Source organism: Meles meles, chromosome 1 (genome assembly GCF_922984935.1).
Source record: "Meles meles chromosome 1, mMelMel3.1 paternal haplotype, whole genome shotgun sequence".
NCBI classification, from domain to species: Eukaryota; Metazoa; Chordata; class Mammalia; order Carnivora; family Mustelidae; genus Meles; species Meles meles.
Genome location: NC_060066.1, coordinates 173,371,871 through 173,393,640, shown reverse-complemented (window position 1 = coordinate 173,393,640; position 21,770 = coordinate 173,371,871). Strand labels below are relative to the sequence as shown.

At 42.7% G+C, this 21,770-nt stretch overlaps 1 protein-coding gene across 1 annotated transcript; it reads left to right on the top strand.

Annotated features, from left to right (window-relative positions):
- Positions 1-41: 41 nt before the first annotated feature.
- On the top strand, positions 42-20,723 carry LRRC42 (leucine rich repeat containing 42). The gene is made up of 8 exons (XM_045979642.1): positions 42-229; positions 5,254-5,740; positions 11,439-11,570; positions 12,738-12,856; positions 14,275-14,363; positions 14,533-14,646; positions 18,335-18,419; positions 20,234-20,723. Exons 2-8 carry the CDS (start codon positions 5,268-5,270, stop codon positions 20,506-20,508), a joined length of 1,287 nt encoding a protein of 428 aa, XP_045835598.1. The 5' UTR covers positions 42-229; positions 5,254-5,267; the 3' UTR covers positions 20,509-20,723.
- The last annotated feature ends 1,047 nt before the right edge of the window (positions 20,724-21,770 follow it).

Sequence of the window (21,770 nt, the reverse complement as noted above, 5' to 3'; positions counted from 1 at the left end):
CGCATCTCCCCAGCCCAGCCTTTCCCCCGCCCCCCCCCGCCCCTCGCCAGCCCCGCGGTCCCACGGCGCCAGGTTGCCCCCAGCCCCCTCCCTCCTCCCAACCTCTCTCGGTCCCACCCTCCGTAGCTTTGTGCCCGCGGCGTCGAGCCGCTTCCCCCATCAGGCGCGCCGCGGGAGGAGGGAGCCGCCACCGAGAAGCTGCCGCTCGCAGCCCCGGGCAGGGGCACAGGTAGGTGGCGGCCGCGGGCTGGGCCGCTCACGCAGCCTAGGGCTGCGAGTGGGGGCGGGGGCGGGGTGTGAGGGAGGGGCGGAGTGGGGGAGGGGAAGACCGGGAAGGACGGGGTTGGGGTGTGGTCTGGGTGAGATGTGAGGATGAGGATATAGGGGTGTGGGAGATGGGTTCAAGGGTGGGGTCGGGGTGCCTCGTAGGATAATTGGGGGCAAGGTGGGAGAAGGGAGCAGGGTTAGTTTGGGCGGGCTCGGGGAGGGGCATGCGTGGCAATTGAGGGAGGGATGGAGATTGCAGTACTGGGGAAGGGGAAGACGGAGTGGGATTTGAAAAGTGTAAGAAGGGAAGGATCCAGGATCGGAATAGAAGGAGTAGGGTCTTGGGGGTAGGGAAGAAAAGTTGGGGCTGTGAGTTGTGAGGTTAGGCTTCGTGAGGCGTGAAGGAAGGGGATTTTGAAGGTTATAGGCAGAAGACAAGAAAAGGGATGGGGAGATTGGAGTCCTAGGAGAGGGAATCCCAGAGACTGGGAGGAAGGGAAGAATACTTGAAGGACAGAGGAAGAATGCCTGGGGGGGTGGAACCGTGTAGGGAAGGAAGGAGAGGCAGGTGAAGGTGGGATTGGGTGTTTGGGACCAGGAACCTCAAGGGCATTGGTAGGATAGGATTGGAGGGGCCTGAGGTGTGAGAGGTGGGGACAGGGATGCTGGGACTGGGTGAAGGGAGGGGAGTTAGGATTTGGGATGTAGAGATTGGGTTTTATGTTAAAAATTCTAGAGTTGGCAGGTAGAAGAACTGTAAGAGTGTCAGTACGTAGGAGAGATTGGCGTGCTCCTGGAGGGAAGTAGGGAGTTGGGTATGGTGTGTCCCTCTGGACCTTTGGGGGAGGAAAGGGTTTGGGTGAGAAGGCAGGTAGGAAAGTGCATTCTGTAGGGAAAAAATAATGAGAGGGGTGGAAAATTGAATAATGGTGGTGACACAGAACAACCAAGACAAGATCGTTAGTTGGTTATTGGTGGTTTGGAACTTGTTTTTGTGTAGGAGTTTTCTCAAGAGTACTGCATTTTCAAATAAACCAAGGGTGTCTGAAGCCTTGGGATGAAGGCCATGGCTTGACAGATGTTTTCCTGGTGTGTGGATGTGGGTAATTTCTGCCCTGGCGGAGGGAGGAAGGGAGGCCTCAGTGTAGCTGTGTCCTGGCTCTGTTCCCACCAGCTCTTTCCTCAGATGGCCACTGGTTTTTTTATCTCCTCCCTGCCCCCCACCCCCAGCTTAAGCCAGTGAACACCAGAGGGATCAAGCAGGTGGGTGAGATTAATTTTTAACATCTTTTTTTAATCCTTAAGGCTGATGTCATATTTTTATTCTTGAGAGACAGCATCATGCAGTGGAAAGAGTGTGAGCTTTGGAGTAATACAGGCTTGAGATTGAATTCTGGCTGTCACTTACTAGTTCTGTTCCTTAAGTTACTTCACTTCTCTGAGCCTTATTAATCTGTTAAATGGCAATCCTGACCTCATAGGATTGTTGAGGGTTATGTGAGATCACTTGAGTGCCTAGCACAATGCTTGGCAACTGGTAGGTACTTAATAAATGCTAGCTATCACACATAGTATCATTGTCATCATCACTGTCATTACTATGATTTATTTTTAGGGGATTGTTATTTTGCCTGTTAAAGTTAGGTGCCTTTTTTTTCCTTCACATTAGAGAGCCATAGACTCAGCTCACAATTTTGGTCTGTGGCCTCTGTCTCTGATTCCCTCTCTCCAGTCCACTTGATTGGCAGCGTCCTGCTTCTTGCTTGGTAAACTGGCTTCAAGATCTAGAAAGTTGTCATGTTTAGTTATCAGTTATTTTATTTCAGAGGCTACAAGAGTACTGAGTTCTTAATGTAGTAAGATTACATTTTATTCATTTGACGAAATGACATGCTTTAAAATACAGTTAATGCAGATCTAAACTGGACATTCCTGCAGATACTAATTATTTTGATTTTCCAGTTTGTAGGGGATTTTGCCATGCTGTAGAACAGGCCCATTTATAATAGACCACCATGTACAACAGCCAGGCATAAGCAAAGCCAAATATAGAAGCTGTATGTGGAATTCTCTTGCTTTTATGGTTCTTAACCTTGCAAGACTTAAACATTCATTTAATTCTTAGCTCATTTTATAGTATCTCACAAACTCTCAGGAAGCTTCTTATTGAGCGAATGCAAGATGCAGGAATTTAGTAGTAGAAATCAAAGGTTAGCAGGATTCCCTGAACCAAGGTTATTAGTACCTCAAGTACATTCATTGAAGAGCCAGAGGAGCCTTGGGGCTTCTGGACAGAGACTGTGGATTTTACTCTTCAGAAAATACTGGATTTTTTTCCTTTTCATCATTTAGAAATACAGTCAGCATTTTGTGAGTAATTTAGAAATAAAAAATAACCAGAACTAGGCCTTTTTTGAAAGTGATCCCCGCAAAGAGAAGCTGCCAGGATTTGGGGCAGCCTGGGTTAGCGTCCTTGCTCTGGTCCCTGGCTGCTTGTGCCCTCTGCTGGATGGAATCAAACTTTTCTGATTTACACCTGAAGTGGTCATTTATCCACTTGCCCGTTTGACTCCAAAGTTTGTAGAACACACTGTTGGGGTGAGGGTTCGGAGTAATAAGGATGGGCAGACCCTGTTCCATTGTCAGGGAGCTTATGATGTGCCGATCCATTAGAATATGTTCTCCCCGTAGAATTTGCCGTTCCATTATTACAATCAAGTTACTGCCTTTTAGGGCTATGCCTGGTGACTAATTTCTGATCCACAGGTAGAATAGGACTCCAAATGCACAAATCCAGGGATAAAGACTGAGGGGATCTGGTTTATCTCCTCATCAAGATTAAAGTATGTGAAGTTGCAGGGGCCAGATGCCTACCTTTGCTGGAAGAAGAGCTTAGAATAAGTGAGGCATCTCCTTAGCAGCAGGCCCTGAATACTGGCAAGAGTATGGGTTATGAGAGCTGGCACCATGACAGGAGTTTTTTGTCTGGGTTTTAGGTTTTTCTCCCCTGGTAGTACCAGTAGCAGTATCCTGCCATCATTTGCTATGCTTCTACCACCTGCAGTAGGGTCTGGCGAGTGGGGGAGGAGCCTGCAGCTGTTGCCTGGAAGAGGCGCTGGCTCCTAGCAACAGTATCAGCAGGCCCAGCAGCTCTGAGCACTGTGTCTGTCCCTTCGAGGTCTCACCCTCCCCTCATTCAGTTTAGCACTTATCTGTTGAGGGCTTACTCAGTACTAGGCACTGTGTCGGGCCTGGGAAAAAGAGATGAATCAAGCCAAATAAGGGCCTTACCTTCCAAGAGCTCACAGCTCTGGGAACATTAGCAAGTGAACATAGGACACAGGGCTAAGTGCTACATAGAGAGGAGACGTGGCTGCCCTGGGAAAACCAGACAGGCGTGCACTGGTGCAGGGGTTAGTGAAGATTTCCCAGGAGAGAGATGATGGTTGAGCTGAGTTTTAATGATGAATAAGGATTAGCTAGGTCAGAAAAGCTGAGAAGGATGTTCCAACCAAAGGGAGCAGAATGGGCAAAGACCAGTGGGACAAGAGACCACAGTCAACTTACTTGGGTGGTATGGCATGGCCAAAGAGTAGGGCGAGAGAAGCCGAGCAGGAAAGGGTGAGGCTGTTCAGACTAGGCAGAGCCCTTCTTTCTGATGTGCTTTTACCCACGTAATTATCCTCAGGAGAAACAGAGATCGTACTGATGCCCACAAACAGGATCACTGTTTGATCTCCAAAGACTCAGCGTTTTTGATCACTGACTTGATTGTTTGCTGACACTTTTACGTGGCATCAGAGCTATAGCCCAGCCCTGTCTTGATGCAGAAGCTGGGTTAGTTCACTTTAAAACTCAGTCTTTTAAAGATAATGGCAGCTATTTGACATATATAGAATTTTAGCTCTCACCTCTCTTTAAATTGTTGTGGAAATGATAATCAAATATTTCTATTTAACGTAGGAATTTCTCTTGTACTTTTGAGATCTCACGGTTTCTCAGGAAAACAAAAATTTATTCCAATTAATGCTTGAGCATGAAATGTCACTCATAGGATTGCATAAATGCCCACTGTTTTCGGTATTTTGCCTTATGTGAAAAGTATCCTAAATAGAGCCTTAAGAGATATGATGTTTCCAAGGGGTAGAATACTTTTTTGTTTGGTTAGCTCTTGTGATGGAGGACTTTCTTTGTAGATCCAAAAAACCCTATTGCTGGTGGTCCATGCAAGGGTTAGCAAATGAGTAAACTTTAGTTCCACAGATACCCACTCAGGGTCTGTTTTATGCCAGAGCTAGGTTAGGGAGTCTGGATGAATGAAACATGGTCCGTCTCCTCAAGGAACTCAAGCCGGTGGAACACAGACCCAGGAATATATCAGTAGCAGAACTCTGAGACAACAAAGACGTGGAAGGTGCCAGGGTGGCAAGAAAGTTACTAGTTTCTGGTCTTCGTTCCTGTGCATAGTTATATTTTTAAAAACAGAAGTAGTAAATTCTATATGTACTGTTTGTAACTTGCAAAACAATAAAAATTTTATGATTTGAATAGCTGCCTAATATTCCATGGTATGGATGTATCATAACTTACTTAGTAACACCCCTATTGTCGGTCATTTAGGTTATTTCCAGTTGTTTTGTGATTATCAACTGTGCTGCCATGACTTTCTTTGTAGATGACTCTGTGTGCTTCTGTAACTTCCCCAGAGTGAATTCTAGGAATGAGATTTTAGCTGCCTTTTGAAAGATGAGTGGGAGTGCACCAGATACAAAGAAAAGGGGAAAAGTAGGAGTCAGCATTTCAGGTGGAGGGAGTAGAAGCAGCCTGTAGGTGTCAGAGTTCACAGGCAGCTGGGAAGCTTTACTTCCCCAAACCAACCAAAGGGCCTTCCTGCTAGGCTCATAAAGCTCTGGGACAGCACAATGAAGTTACGTGTACAAATGGCGTGTTAATTGGATTTCCTTCCTCTGTGCCTTGCTCTTACAGTTGCAACCAAGGCAATGTCTTACTACCTCAACTCAGAAAACCACCTGGACCCAGGACCCATCTATGTACGAGAAAATGGTCAGCTGCACATGGTCAATCTGGCCTTGGATGGTGTCAGGAGTAGCCTGCAGAAGCCAAGGCCTTTCAGACTGTTTCCCAAAGGCTTCTCTGTGGAGCTTTGCATGAACAGAGAAGATGATACTGCACAGAAAGAGAAGACTGATCATTTCATCTTCACATATACCCGAGAGGGGAATCTTCGGTACTCTGCCAAATCTCTCTTCAGCCTTGTCCTGGGCTTTATCTCCGACAATGTTGATCACATTGATTCCCTTATTGGCTTTCCTGAGCAGATTGCTGAAAAGCTGTTCTCTGCTGCAGAAGCCAGACAGAAATTCACAGAGCCAGGTGCGGGGCTGAGGGCTTTACAGAAATTCACAGAGGCCTATGGAAGTCTGGTACTTTGCTCCCTATGTTTGCGAAACAGGTGGGTATTCTGATTAGGATAGTGAATATTTTATAGGGTGTATTAATTCTGTCTAGTTCTGGGGCTTCATGGGCATGGGGGCTTCCCCCATCAAATAGCACTTCAATTTAAAACTACCAAATACAAAGTGGCAGGCTATTTTGAGAAAAATCAGTCTTTCTCCCTACCTACCCGCCCCCCCACCAGAAAACAGGTTTATTTTGAAACCATTTTGCCACTGCTTGATGGCCATCACTCCTCCTTTCAGTAAAACAAAACAAAACAAAACAAACAAAAAACCCCTCTTCTACCAACTTTTCTAGTATGAGAAAATAGAAACGACAGGATATCTGCCAAGTATCTTGGTATGCTCCTGGGGATGGGAAGATTAGTAACTAGAGTTCTGGGCCCTGTTCCAATTTTCAAACTTCTAGATATTGAGCATTAGATAAAAGGTAACTTTAAAAGAGTTATTAAAATTTCAAGTATCCTAAAGTTTGGAAATTTTCAAATAAGCTCTGTTCACTTTAAAAATAGAAACTGCCAGTTATTTTACCTGGGTTTATTCAGGAATAAAGGAGAATTGCAGTCTGGGACAATCAAGCTATGGCAAAACCACAGGCAAATCGGAGGGAACAAAGGAGAGACATACTTTTTTAAGGAGGAAGGAAGGAAGCTAGCTGGGAAGGTTGTTACAAACTAAAAATCCTTTGGAGTAAACTAGGAGTTTGAAGGGTGGAGGCTTTTCATTGATGATGCTATTACTAGGCAGGATGAGGAAAGCATTTCTTCCTTTGGTGGGAATAGTAGAGTAGTATTCACATGAAAGGTCAAGTCCGTGTAAGGTCAAGTCGGGCTCTTCCTCATGGGTCTAGGGCCTGAATACTCCACTAGCAGAAACCTCACGACTCCCATTTTAGTGAGGCTTCCGCATGACACATTTTGACAGGTCCGAACACCAAGGTCTATTTTCTGACAGAGAAGATGTTTTCTCTTCTGATTTGCCTTTGCTTATATACTTTTATTGATGTACTTAAAGTTTCTAGGGCACCTGGAAACCACCCAGGTTTAGTTGGTTGAGCATCCTAGACTCTTGTCCACAGCTCAGGTCTTGATCTTGGGTTTCATGAGTTCAAGCCCCACTTTGGGCTCCACTTAAAAAATAAATAAAGTTTTTATTCCACCATAAAATGACTTTTAAAGCATCTACTAATTGAAAAAGACAACAACAAAACTTTAGGGGTGCCCATGTGGCTGAGTAGATTAAGCCTCCGATTTTTAATCTCACCTCCATTCTTAATCTCAAGGTTGTGAGTTTAGGCCCCATGTTGAGCTCTACTCTAGGCATGGAACCAATTAGAAAAGAAAAAAAAAACCTTTAAAAAATGTGGAAAATTTAAAAATAGAAACTGCCATGGAAAATAATTTAAACACAGAAAGGTACAAAGTGAAATATATCCTCTCTCCCATTTTATCTCCTATTTCTCCAGAGGCAGCTACTGTTCACAATTTCTTTTACATCATTTCAGAGATATCCTGTACTATACATTCATCTATAGCTCTCCCCTTTGTTACACAAGTGGCCGCACACTGCTTACACTGTTACGCACCTTGCTTTCTTGATATATTTTAAAGATCATTTGCTGTCAATACCCGTAGGTTTTAAAAATAACTGTAGTATGCCATTGTGTGAACCTTTTTTGTGATGAGAAAGTGTGAAAGGTAGCTCACTATTAAGATGTACCATCAAGAGGACCATTAAAACAAGGCTAAAAAAATAGCATGTAAGAGGAGAAAGTCATACCAGAAAGCATAAGCTAAACTCATATGGTTTAAAAAGCAAAAAAGAGGGGCACCTGCGTGGCTCAGTTAATTAACCATCTGCCTTAGGCTCAGGTCCTGGTCTAAAGGTCCTGGTATTGGCCCCTGGGGCTCTGCGCTCAGTGGTGAGTCTGCTTCTCTCTCTCCCTCTGACCCTCCCTCAACTCCTCTCTTTCTTGTTCTCTCTCTCAAAAAAGTCTTTAAAAAACAAAAAAGAAGCAATGTTTATTTAATTGGCTCAGAAATAATGGTTTCAGCCGAGTCCAAATATTATACTTTAAAAAGACAAGGTATAAACACATGCAGACAGGAGCAGAGCCGTGGACTTGGGAGCTGAGCTGGCACCTTCTGAAAGCTCCATCTCTATGCTGCTGCCGGTAGAAAAAAGAATATGTCACCTAAATGAAAAAGCTAAGCAATATTTAAATATATAACACATATATTTAAAATAATATTTTACTTTTTCATGTATTGTTTCAAGTTATCTTCATTGTAGAAAAAACAGAACCATGAAAAGTAGGATTATGATGGATGTTTTAAAATTATAAAGGCAGTACATACTGGGAAATATATACAGCTGTAATTTTAAGAAATTCGTAATCCTACTATTCATGATAATCATTTTCAAATATATATCTTTATAATTTGGGAATATACTCTTTGTACAACTTGTATTCTGTTTTCCCCCATATACCATTCTAGCTTAAGGTTTTCTTCTAATAGTGAAAATGCTTTTTATTCATTTGTGATGTCTGTGTACCACTCCAGTAGTCAGATTGAAGGAGAATAGCACTTTCATTCATGTTTGACAAGCACGTAAATTAGTGACATTTCTGGAAAGCAGCTAAGCTACTACATGTATCAAGAGCCTCAAAAATATCCATACCATTTTATTGACCCATTAATTCCATTTATTGGGAATCCTAATTTTTAATATAATACACAGACATGGGAACAGATACTTTCATATAAGGGTTTTCATTACAACACTGTAATAGTGAAAACCTGAAAGCTGAATATTTAACAATAAGAATTGAATTTAAGCCAATTATGGTACATTCATATGGTGAAATATTATATAGCTATTGAGATAGTACTCAAAGATCATTTAAAATGGTGTGAAATGTTCATATATGACACATTTAAAAGGATTAAATTGCATGTACTATATGAACCAATGTTTTAAAAATCAGGAATTTTTATTTGTGTTGTAGATAGAGAAAGAAAAAGAAATCTTTCAAAATGCGATCTAGATAGTGGGATTGCAGTTTAATTTTCTTTATAACTTTTCACATGTTCTTAATTTTTTCTATAAGGAACTTGTATTTTATAACCGGAAAGATAGAAGAAACATTTTTAATGTGATTGTGATCTTTTGATTCATATATTATTGTAACAATTCTAAACTTTGTTGTCTTGTTCAGATACAAGATTAAGATTTTCATTTGTGAGGGTTCCTGGCTGACTCAGTCAGAAGAGCATGGGACTCTTGATCTTGGAGTCTTGAGTTCGAGCCCCACCCTGAGTGTAGAGATTACTTAAAAATAAAATCTTTTTCCACTATGATCCCAAACTTCCCTCTCCTTTTGAATCCCCAGAGGGAAATAGGAAGAGGACAGGAGATTTGGGTTTGCTTTTATAATCCAAGGCTGATGCTGTACCAGCAAAGGTTTTACCAGCATGAAAGGGTTCGGGTCAAAGTGAAGGAGAGTGAGAAAATTATTGAAAATAAGATAATTGGGGAGGTTTGGGGACTTATTGTGTAAGGGTACGTCACAAAGCTGCTTGTCAGAAGGAGAAGGTAATATCTTTGCAACTGCGTCCTGACCCTATAAAAACTATTTCCTTCCTGTGTTGAAAGCCCAGTGATTTTTAATCCAACCAGTGGTACTGGGAGACAAGTATGTTTCCCTTAAAATACCACCGTATGTAATGAAGTGATTATAATAACTACCATGAAATGAGGTTCTATAAGATGCCTGTACTTCTGGAATATTGTTTATAGTTTTCTTAGTAATCCTTAAAAGAAGTAATCATTTGCCCCATTTTCAGCTAGAGAAATTGAGGATCAGAGAGGTTGAGTAACTTTTCACAGTCACACAATTAATTAGGGTTGTTACAATCCAGACTTAGGTGTATCTGACACTAAAATATGTCTGTGTTCTTTCTGTTGCTTCTCTATTACACTATTCTGAACTGGTTAAGGGATAAATTGGAAGAACAGCATTGAGCAAGACCCGAGAGCTTTGATCATGTCCTAGATAAGCATCTAGTAGTGTCTGTGGCTTTGCATGTTGGTTTCTCAGCCTTGATTTTTGTAGTTTGTTAATCACATTATACATTGTTATGTCCTTTGCAGATAACCCTTGTTTCAGAATTACTAAAAATCTTTTGGTTAATTGATCAAAGGTGGTGTGTTTTCCTTCCTCTGATTGCCAGTAATCCCCCAAATCCCATTAACCCACTTCAACTCTGTGATTGGAAGATGGAAAACAGCAGCGTTATTTACAGTGCAATTAAAATACGTCTGAGTAAATAAGGCTCAATTGTGTACCCAGCTGAGCTCTGTCACCAGGCAGCTTAGAGAGGGTATCAGTGCCCCATGCCATCTGTACCTAGCAGTCAGGCCAATGATCAGCTTCAGTACATCTTATTTTGATTGGAGATAGGAAGAAAAGAGGTCTCACTTCCCTCTTGCCCTCACATTATTCCATCTCGTTTTTTGTAATTATGATCCTACTAACAGAAGAGAGAAGTGAACACTTTTAAGTGTTAACTCCACAGATCCTAGCATACCATTTTGCTCTGGAAACTTTAGACACCTATGAGGAAAGTCGATGAGAAAGGCATGCTCTTACCAAAAGTCAGTTTCCTTTCTCTTCCGGATCCTCTCTTATTTCCTGTCACACCTAATCCCTTTTCATTTTTTTCTCACTGACATCATCTGAAATAGATGAATAACTAGAAAGCAGGGCGGAGGCCCCAGCCTGGGCTGCGGAATGCCCTTTTGATCTCCTTTTCCTCTCCAGAGGCCTCCCCTATGCTTTCTGATAACAGTTTGCCAAGGTGCTCCAGTGTAATTAAATTGTTTGTGCTCTCATGTTTGTCTTAACCGTCAGGATGAGATGGAGTCCTTGTAGTCATCCTGCACGTACCTTCAGAGAAAAGTTAACAGGCGCAGTGGAGAGGGCAGCTACTGAAACATGTATTTGAATACAAGCGATAAAACATGATCTGCCAAGTATCTCTTGGTATATTCTTGGGGATGTGCAGAGATTAGAACCCAGAGTTCAGGCCCTATTCCAGTTTTCAAACCAGTAGATACCAAGCATAAGATAAAAGGCAACTTCAAGGGGTGCCTGGATGGCTCAGTCAGTTAAGCATCTGCTTTTGTTTCAGGTCCTGATCCCAGAGTCCTGGGATGGAGCCCCATATCAGGCCCCCCACTCAGCAAGGGCTCTGCTTCTCCCTCTCCTCCTGCCCCCTCCCCCTGTACACACGTGCTGTCTCTTTCTTCAGCTCACTCAAAGAAAATCTTTAAAAAAAGGAACTTCAAAAGAATGAATGATTAAATTTTTGAGAATCCCAAAGTTTGGAAATTCTCCCATTAGGTCCCAACACCAAGGTCTGTCTTCTGACAAAGCAGATGTATTTTCTCTTGTGTCTTGCCTTTGCGTGTGTATTTTTATTTAAAAGTTTTCCCTCCACCATCATGTAAAAAGCCTCAAGGAATTCACTAATGAAAAATTTCAGCCTGTGCCCACATAAAAATGGGTGAAGTCTGCTTATTTCATAGTTCCTTGTCCTGATGGAATGTTGACTGTATCACAGAGCCACAAATGGTAATGCTTTAAAAGAAGGAAAAGAAAAGCTATTGATTGCTCTCCATGCCCCACAGATACCTGGTGATTTCAGAAAAGCTTGAGGAAATTAAGTCTTTCCGGGAGCTGACCTGCCTGGATCTTTCCTGTTGCAAGCTTGGAGATGAGCATGAACTTCTAGAACATCTCACCAATGAGGCACTGTCTAGGTATTGACCTCCCACCCCTTGTAGATGAATTGTTTTGTTTTTTTTTAAAGGATGATCCGTGGGATCATCTTGAAGAATGCTGATTACTTTCCAATCCTGTTTATTTGCTACTTATTTTCTTTCCTAAAACATTTTCAATCTCCTCTGCTGGGCACAAGCAATATAGATTGAACAGTTCTTAGGAAGGTAGGTCAGTTGGTTCATTTTCTAAATAATCTTTATTTCAGCATGTAATAAACGAAACTGTGGGGTGAAAATGATTTTGCCCTTGGTCTGTCCAGTCCTAGTTTATTCTAATAAGAGATATTATACAGTTGTCTACAAGCATTCTTTTCAATAAACTATGGATTATTTCAAAAGTAAACTATTAAAGAGTGCCTAATTCTTTTCAAGAACCATAGTTTAAAGAAGTCACCCAGTACCATTCACAAATAGTCCAGCTGATCTCCAGTTACTCAGTCTGGCCAGCAGACAGGAGGCCAGACAGATTCTTCTGTGGTTTCATAAACAGCCGGAAGCATAACAGCATGACAAACTCGAGTCTAACCAGCTTCCTGGGGCCTGGCTCAGACAGCAACACCTACACACTGCCCCATACAAAGGTATTTTTGTGTGAGGTTTAGTAAAGTTTCAAATGTCTTGTGTGGGGGACAGTGGAGCAAATTAATACACTAATTTCAGGTTAGCTGGATGGATTGGGCTATGGGCGTACCAAAAAACCAATCTGAAAATCTGTATTTATAAAGCTAGTCAAAATTAGAGGATTGTTTGCTTTGCAAAAAGAATTCTCATAGGAGTTATTCAGTAGACTTTCCTGACATATTTAGAATGTTTCTGGTTTTCGCATAGAATTTGTCGTGAATGCAGCTTTTGTGTAAAACAAGGTATATTTATCCCCTTAATGAAGTCCCTGTTTACCTCATTTGACCATAACCCTTAGTGCCCTCTGCCATCTGAGATTAGTACTACATGACACTTTGATCCCTAAGTTAACCTGCAGTTAGTAAACAGCGCCAAAGGGTTTATAACTCTGCTATATGCGTTGGGTGTGAATAAAACAGGACGTAAAACGTCCTTTTATTTTTAGGTGAAGTTTACAAAAGCCTGTTCTTGCACATGGGCTTTCTCAAACTCTAAGTGATTTACTTACGGACTTTGTTTCCCTAGTGTAACTCAGCTCCACCTGAAGGATAATTGTTTATCTGATGCCGGTGTGCGGAAAATGACAGCACCAGTTCGAGTGATGAAAAGAGGCCTTGAAAATCTAACATTATTAGACTTATCTTGTAAGTTTCATTAGATATTGCAGTTTTTTGTTTTGTTTTGTTTTAAATAAATTTATTTATTTATTTGACAGAGACATAGTGAGAGAGGGAACACAAGCAGGGGTAGCGGGAGAGGGAGAAGCAGGCTCCGCACTGAGCAGAAGGCCTGATGCGGGGCTCGATCCCAGGACCCTGGGATCATGACCTGAGCTGAAGGCAGATGCTCAACAACTGAGCCACCCACGCGCCCCAGACATTATAGTTCTTAATGTAGGAAGAATGCCTTAGAAATCACCTAGTTCTTCCCTGTCATTTTAGAGGTGGTAAGATGGAGGGCGGTGACTTTCCTAGGTGCCACAGCAAGCTAGTGGAAGAGCAGGAGTAAAGCCAGATGCTCCTGACTCCTGACCACACACCTTTCCTGCTATGCTGCCCAGCCTTGCCACATTCATTTGGGCCACTCACAGTGTGCAGACAGGGCAGCCTTTTATCCTAGTCATGGCATATATAAAGGACATTTGGCTCACCTTTACTCCCTGAGTTGCTGATTTATAGTGTCTGTCAGCTGGGTCTTTTAATCAATACTTGCTTGATGAAAATCTGGATAAATTCACAGTTGTGATAACATTCTCAGGATTAACCAGATGTTGACTTCAGTGGTATAAAGTCAATAGAGGTCATTTACAATTTAATTGAGCATCCATTCAGTATATGGCAGGATGGTGTGGTGTCAGAAGAAGGAAAGCAACAGGGGTTTAAGATCAGAGAACACTCCTTGCTCTGCTTTTTTTTTTTAAACAACTCTGTACCTTTGAGCAAGTTATTTAACCTCTCCGAGCCTCAACTTCTATAAAATGAAGATAGTAGTGGATGTCCAGCCTCCCTCCCAGGAAAGTGTATTTATTCAGCAAACATTTTTTGAGCATCTGGAATGGGCCAGGCATTGTCTTCATGGCTTTGAGGACTCAATGCTAACTATAGGACTCTCTGATTTGAGAAGGTAATACGTAAGAAAAATTTCTGAAATAGTGTAGGTTAGTAAGAGTAGTAATAGTCTCTGTGTCTAAATGCCTTTGAAAATCTTTTAAAACTATTTTTACTTTGGAGGTGAAATAGCCATGAGCAAAGTCCGATAAACCATTTTAATACATGTATGCTGTATTATGTATGCTGTTTTCATAAGGCTCCAAATTAAACCCTTGGGAATAACTTCCTGGTTTATTTTTCTGCTAATCCCCACCTCCTAGAAAGTTAGAGCTTTATATAAAGGATCTTAAGAGTCATCTAGCGTGGCTGTTACAGACAGGATGAAGATAAGATCTTAATAGTAGTTAGCTCTGAAAAGTTTGCTCACTCAGTACTTTATATTTTATCATTGTTTGGCCTTTTTTCTGAGCTCTACTGAATACTGTTATACAGCCTATGTTTTTGACATCTAGGTAACCCTGAGATCACAGATGCGGGAATTGGATACCTCTTCTCTTTTAGAAAACTAAACTGCTTAGATATTTCTGGGACAGGGCTCAAGGTAAGACATTTGTTCCCTTCTCTTATTTCTCCAGACTCACAATTAGATATTTTTGGCTCCTGCTAATTGGTGCTTAGAAAGGACTGGTATTTGTGATGGTGTTTATTTCCTACTGAAAGCAAGCAAGAATTGACCAGATGCATGTACCTTCTTGTTCTTTCCCTCGTAGGACATCAAAGCTGTCAAACACAAGCTCCAGACCCACATAGGCCTTGTCCACTCCAAAGTGCCTTTGAAGGAATTTGATCACAGTAACTGTAAGACAGAGGGCTGGGCTGACCAGGTATTGCAGTTTTTCTCTCTCACAGTCATATGGCTTCTCGTTTTAAGTCACCAACTGCCTTAGTCAACACTTTGAACAAACATTAATCTGCGTAGTCTGGCTGAATTATCATCTTCACATCAAATCATAGGCACTGATGGCCCTTACCTGACCCAGCTATGGAAGGCAGGGTGTCAGATGCCGGTCCTTAGACCTCATGCTCTGATCTCTAGGTCGGGCCTCATCCTTATTCACCCTAGGAGAAAATGCTGTCTTATAAACGACCCAGAAAATAAGCAAATTCTGGCTTGCTTTGCAAAAAAACGTATGTCCAGCTGCAGAAGGACACATTCTCTTAGCAGCATGTAGTTGCTGGAAAGAGAATAAGGCACACTGAGAACAGTTCAAATCTGACTCTCCTCCTTAGTTTGGGCAAATTTCTTAGAGCTTTAGTGAGGAAATGCCTTTGTGTGTGTGTGTGTGTGTGTGTGTGTGTCCTTTCACTGAGCAAACCCTCCCATTTTCAACTTCTTGGCTGACTTTCCTTTGATTCTCCCTTGTCTTCTTGGTGGTGTTCCTCAACTTAGTAAAGTAGAGACCTAAGGAGGAAGTCAGAAGGTAGCCAAGTCTTAGGGCACAAATAGATGGCGGCTTGCCTGGGGCTGGTGCCTTTCTTCTTCAGACACTTTAATGTTTCTAGAGGACTCAGCAAACTGTTATGTTTTGGACTTCTCCTTGGTCCTACTCTAATGTGTGATGGTGAACCTATCCGAGTGCCTAATTGTAGCATCACCTCCATATAAGTAATCAAGAAGGGGGATGTCAGGATTTCAGGAGCACTGTGATGTTTGTCCACACGATGCATACTGAAATCATTATGACAGTTTGTAGCATCAAATGAATCCTGCATGTATGCAGTGGAGTTCGGGCAGGTATGGGGCAGACATACGAAGGCTTGATGAATTTCGATAGCAGGGGCATGGTAGAATGAGTATAGGCTATGGAGTTTAGGAGATGTGGGTTTGGGATCCTGACTAAGCAACCCAATAGCTGTATCACTTAAGGTAACTTGGAGTTACTGTTTCTTCATCTAGAAAATGCAGAAACCAGGACCTCTCTTACAGAGCTTAGTAAGGATGAAGTAAAATACCTAGCTGGTATTTAACCTGGCCTGAACGTACAGGTGTACCGTGGAGTTACTGTGGGTCTGGTACCAGACCACCTCGATGAAGCGAATATTGTATTAAAGCAAACATTGCTGGGCGCATGGGTGGCTCAGTCGGTTAAGTGACCGACTCTTGATTTGGGCTCGGATTATGATCTCAGGGTCTTGTAATTGAGCCCTACATTGGACTTGGAGCTCAGGAGGGAATCAGTGCTTGAAATTCTCTCCTTCTCCCTCTGCCCCTCCCCACCACACCCTCTCTCTTTCTCTTTCTCTCAAATAAATCTTTTTAAGAAATACAAATATTGCAATAAAGCAAGTCAAATGAGTTTTTTGGTTTCCCAGTGCACATAAAGTATTTGTGTATCCTCTAGTCTGTTAAGTGTATAATATCATGTCTAAAAAAATAAGGTACACACATTAATTAAAAATATTTTATTGCTAAAAAATGTTAGCCATCCTCTGAACTTTCAGTGAGTTATCACTAATGACTATAACACATAATAGTAATGAAAAAATCTGAAGTGGGATGAGCATTACCAAAACCGGACACAGAGACATGCAATGAACAGCTGCTATTGAGAAAATGATACCAACAGACTCGCTTCACACAGGATCGCCACAAACCTTCCATGTGTAGAACACGCAGTATCTGCTTAAGCCAAGGTCCAAGGTGTGCCTATAAGATGATGAGGCTCCTTCCCACACGCAGCTTCTGATCATACACCCTGCTTGGGCCCCTGGAGCGTGACCGCAGCGTTTTCCCCATTTCTTGCTGATCCCTTATTGAAATGTTTCAGGCTGACTCCAGTCTCCTCCTGCCCTGCTCTCTGCAGGTGACACAGGAAGTTAGGGCCAATGAACAGCAGTCTCCTTCCTTCCCTGTCTCTGTCTCAGAATGTCTCCATTTCTTCAACCGTACCCTACCTCCCTCCTGTCCGAAGGGCAGGTGTGCCACCGGCTTCCAGGGATGGGCCCTTTCCTGTTTGTGGGTTCCAGTCTCTGGGGTCTCCCTCTACTGCCCTGCCCATCAGTCTTCAGTCTCACACTCTGTTGTCTACTTGCTTTCTGTGTATAAACGTGACTTACCCTTTTTCTAACGTGTTCTTCATCCCCCCAGTGCAGCTGTGAAGTGGTTTCTAGGATCTTGCCCACTTCCTCACCGCCCACTCGGTTTTTAATCCCTTGTAACCTAGGTCTGGCCTCCACTGCTCTTCAGCGGGTGTTTTCTCACAGGTAGCGTGTGATCTCATTCTCCATCTCTCCTGGGCTTTTCTGCACTGCTGGTATGAACACGCCCGCCTTACGCTTACCTCTCCTGGCCTTTCTCCTCACTCCCCTCTCACTTCTCCCTCCAGCTCCTGCTGATTCTCCTCTCCTCCCCCGTCTTCTCTCACTCTCCTGGTGATCTTAACTGTTCTTACAGCCTTAGCCATCCCTGCGGGAAGATTTTACCCTCTCTGACACATCGAACCTGTCCCTAAATACTGTCCATAAATCTCTCCTGGGAACCCCAGACTCAGTGTGTCCAGAACCAAGCTTATTTTCCTCTTCCCTCTCCCCAAGCAGCTCTTCCTATAGACATTCCTGTTTCAGTGGAAGGACTGTTTTCCGTATTGCCCGCTGAGTCACCAGGTTTGGTTTGTGCTGGCATTCTCTAAGATCCGACCTGTTCCCCATAGTCAGGGAAGTATTGTAGAAGGGATGACACCTAGTGTTTACTGGGTGCTTTCTGTGTGCCAGCCTCTGCTAACCCCCTCATTTAGTCCTCACAGCAGCCCCAGAGGGCTGTGTCCTATTGTTAATACTATTTTACAGATGAAAATATTGAGCCTAAAATATTAAATCACTTGCCAAGGATACCCGCTAGTAGACAGTGGCGCTAAGCTTGGAACTGTATTCTTACATTCTGCGTTGTCCTGTCTCTGTGTCCTGAAGTGTTTTCTTTGGCTTTCTTTATGATCATTTTATGGCATACTATGATGAGAAATAGTAAGTTAAAAGTCGTTGTTACTTGAGGTATATGTGAAATAATCACTTTATTTATGCATAGTTTATACTCGGCCAAATTTCCAAAAGAATTTGTAGTAGTTTACCGTGAAAATAGATTTGTAACAGTTTTGGAAAATGGAACCCTAGCATGAAATGTCATGAGAACATGGAAATGTGGGCATTTTACACACATACAAGAGTTTGAATATATTTGATATATTTTAAGGCATGAAAGTGAGTCTAGGAATGTGTGAAAATTATTTAAGGCTATACACTTTTTTCTGGCTGGCAATGGAGATGAAAATAGATAGGCTTGGTAGATTTTTTTCCGAGTCCTGCAGATCCATATGTCCAGCGTGATTGTTCTAATCAACTCTTGCATTAAAACAGAAAATCCGGTCTTGACTTAGTTACTCTTACCACCACCTGTCACCTGAAGTGAGATTAGGACAAGGGTTTGTGTTTATGGAAGGGAGCTGGGGGAACAAGGAAAGCTAGAGGTTAAAAGCTTGAGATACTGTTCAGACTCAAATCTTTCCGAATATGTTTTAGATTGTTCTGCAGTGGGAACGTGTGACTTCAGAAGCTGTGAAGCCACGAGAAACCGGGGAGCCTCGAACAGCAGCTCAGCACTTCTGTGAGAAATTCCCTTTTCTTTGGAATTTTTGCTGTTAGGTTATTTGCACCCTTAAAGCAGTCAGCCCGTTTTCACCCAGTGGGCAAAGTAATTATGATAGTATGGACTTAAACAGATCATCAGGACTTGTATTCTCTCACCATGCTACGGTGTCAATTCCCACTTGGCTTTGAGCACCACCACCAGGACATAGTTAAATGTCTGTATATCCCGTCTATGTGGTGGCACGAAAGTAAACCGAGTACAGAACATTAAAAAAGGAATTAAGTCTAGCCAAAAGATGGAAGCATCCCAGGTGTCCATCAAAAAGATGGATAGGGGCGCTGGCTCAGTCAGTGGAGCCTAACACTCTTGATCTCGGGGTTGTGAGTTTGAGTCCTGTATTGGGTGTAGAGGTTAGTTAAAAATAAAATCCTTAAAAAATTAAAAAAAATATGGATGGGTAAACAACATGTAGTATTTCCATATAGTAGAATATTCAGCCTTAAGAAGGAAGGAAATTTTGGGGCATCTGGGTGGCTCTGTTGGTTGAGCTTCTGCCTTTGGCTGAGGTCATGATCCTGGAATCGTGGGATCTAGCCCCACGTCAGGGTCCCTGCTCAGCAGGGAGCCTGCTTCTCCCTCTCCCTCTGCCTCTTCCCCACTCATGCTCCCTCTTCCTCACTCTCTCTCTCCCTCTCTTTCTCAAATCTTTAAAAAAGAGAGAAGGAAATTTTTTTTTTTTTAAAGATTTTATGTATTTATTTGACAGAGAGAGAGATCACAAGTAGGCAGAGAGGCAGGCAGAGAGAGAGGAGGAAGCAGGCTCCCTGCAGAGCAGAGAGCCCGATGCGGGGCTCGATCCCAGGACCCTGAGATCATGACCTGAGCCGAAGGCAGCGGCTTAATCCACTGAGCCACCCAGGCGCCCGAGAGAAGGAAATTTTGACATAGTATTATAATGTGGATGAAATTTGAAGAAATTATGCTGAGTGAAATATAAGCCAAAGAGAAACATGTTTGTGATTCTTATTATAAGTTGTTCCTAAAATAGTGAAGTTTATAAAGACAGAAGATAGAGTGGTGGGTATCAGGGGCTGGGGGGAGGGGAAAGGGAATTACCCTTTAGCAAGTACAATGTTTCCATTTTGCATTAAGTGAAAGTTCTGGAGAAAGATGGTGATGTTTGCACAACAGTGCGAATGTACGCAGGGCCACAGAGCTATACACTTAAAAATCATTAAAGTGGTAAATTTATGTATATTTTACCAAAACTTTTTGAAAGGAGTCAAGCAATAAAATCAAAATGAAGGAAAAGTAAAAGGTAACAAAATAAGAATTCAGGACCTACCAAAAACTGTAGAATAAATTGGTATCATTTGTTAGGGTTGTGCCCCAAATGTGGCTCTTGTTTAGAAGACAAAGTCTGTATTTTGAGTAATAATAGGTAAGATTTTTCTGAGCTTTTATTGTGTGCGGAGCACTTCATATATTATATCATTTATCTTCACATCACGCTTATGAAATCAGTTTTATAACCTTATAAAGATGAGAAGAGTGAATCTCAGAGCAGTTACTTGCCCAAGGTGACTTCTCCAGGAGACGGCAGACCTGGGATTTGAATCCAGATCTGTTGTCCTCCCGTGTGAGTGCGTGCCTCCAGCCTACACTAGTGCACAGGCCAGGGTCACTCGATAGGGCCTTCAGAAGACAATAAAATGAATCCAAGCCTCTCCCTGTTTGTCATCTTCCTTGGATCATCTTTCTGGACTTGGGCAGACCTTCGCACCCCAGCATGGTCAACTCATTGCCCCTCCCTTCTGTCACTCTTACAGATGGCAAGCGGTCTCGAACAGAAGCCCCCGTGAAGTGTCCCTTGGCAGACACCCCTGTGAACTCTTCTGAGAAACTCCAGTTCTATAAAGAGAAAGCCCCAGACTGCCATGCGCCATTGTTAAAGCGGGAAGCTGTCTCTAGCCAGGAGTCAATGAAGAGCAAGAAGAGAGCTTTTGAAGAGCCAGAGAAGGACCAGAGCAACTCTTCGCAGTCTTCAAAGCAGAAATATGTGTGTCTTGCTGTGGAAGACTGGGACTTGTTAAATTCCTACTGATTAGTAGATAGGAGTTGACCTCTTTCCCCCTGACTCCAATGTATGAGGAAAGGGGGCTGATGGTGTTTTCCTTTTTGTTTGACTTTACCTATGGCATTAGCATAGCAAGCGGATATTTCTACTTTTGTGGTGGGGGAGGGGAATGCTATGGAAGTATGTAATAATTTCTAATGTATATTTTCAATACATAGTAATTTTTTCAAATAAACGTTTTGCTGTCCTTAAGTTCTGCTTGTGAAATGTAGACTGGAGCCACAGGAAATAACACTCTGGTTTGGGAGAGAAGGCATGTGAATGAACAAGGCAGCTCAGCATGATTTGTTACTATAAGGTGGCCCAGCTAAGAAGGGGTGTGTGTGTGTGCGCGCGCGCCCGCGCGCGCGCTTGCTCACGTGCAACAGTGTATGGCTACCACCATTGAATATCTCCTTTGTGCCACACCCTGCCCTCACAACAGCAATGGAAGATAGGTTTTAGCTCTACTTTAGAGTTCAGAAAACTCAGCCTCAAGGAGCACCTGGGCGGCTCAGTCAGTTAAGTGTCTGACTCTTGATTTCAGCTCAGGTCATGATCTCAGGGTTGTAGGATTGAGCCCTGTTTAAGCCTCTACGCTCCATGCTCAGTGGGCTCACTGCTTGAGGATTCTCTCTTCCTCTCCCTCTGTTCCTCCCTCCACTTGCGTTCTTTCTCTCTCTCTCAAATAAATAAATCTTTTTTAAAAAGGAAAGAAAGAAAAGAAAACTCAGCCTCACATTAAGGGAGTTAATGAAGGTCACAGAGCTCATAAGTGATAGAACCAGAGTTCATACTCTATTCTGTCCTAAAGCCCACTCTTACATTGCCTTCTTAAATAACAGCTACCGTTTATTAAAATCCCAACTATTAAGTCCATGAAGTAAACCACCAAGAATCTTCACACAGTCCTGCCAACTCAGGATTATCACCTCTATCTGACAGAAGAGGAACTGGAGACCAGTAACTTGCCTGAGACCAGTGCTTAAGCTCTGTCGTGAACGCAGATAACTTGGGGATCATGTTAAGATACAGATTCCGGTCAGTAGATCTGGAGTAGGGCCCGAGAGTCAACATGTCTAACAAGTTTCCAGAAGATACTAGTGCTTCTAATTTGTGGACCACTTTGAATAGCAAGGCTCAAGATCTTCCCTATCCCCTATAGGAGCCCCTAGTCACATGCGGCCGTCGAGCACTTGAACTGGGCTAGTCCAAGTTGAGATGTGCCATAGAATACACACTGGGTATCC

Bases quoted from the DNA above. Each gene is read 5' to 3' on its own strand.
- LRRC42 (XM_045979642.1), top strand. From the start codon at position 5,268: ATGTCTTACTACCTCAACTCAGAAAACCACCTGGACCCAGGACCCATC. The intron at 5,741-11,438 runs GTGGGTATTCTG...CATGCCCCACAG, and splicing joins TCCCTATGTTTGCGAAACAG to ATACCTGGTGATTTCAGAAA. The intron at 14,647-18,334 runs GTATTGCAGTTT...AATATGTTTTAG, and splicing joins CAGAGGGCTGGGCTGACCAG to ATTGTTCTGCAGTGGGAACG.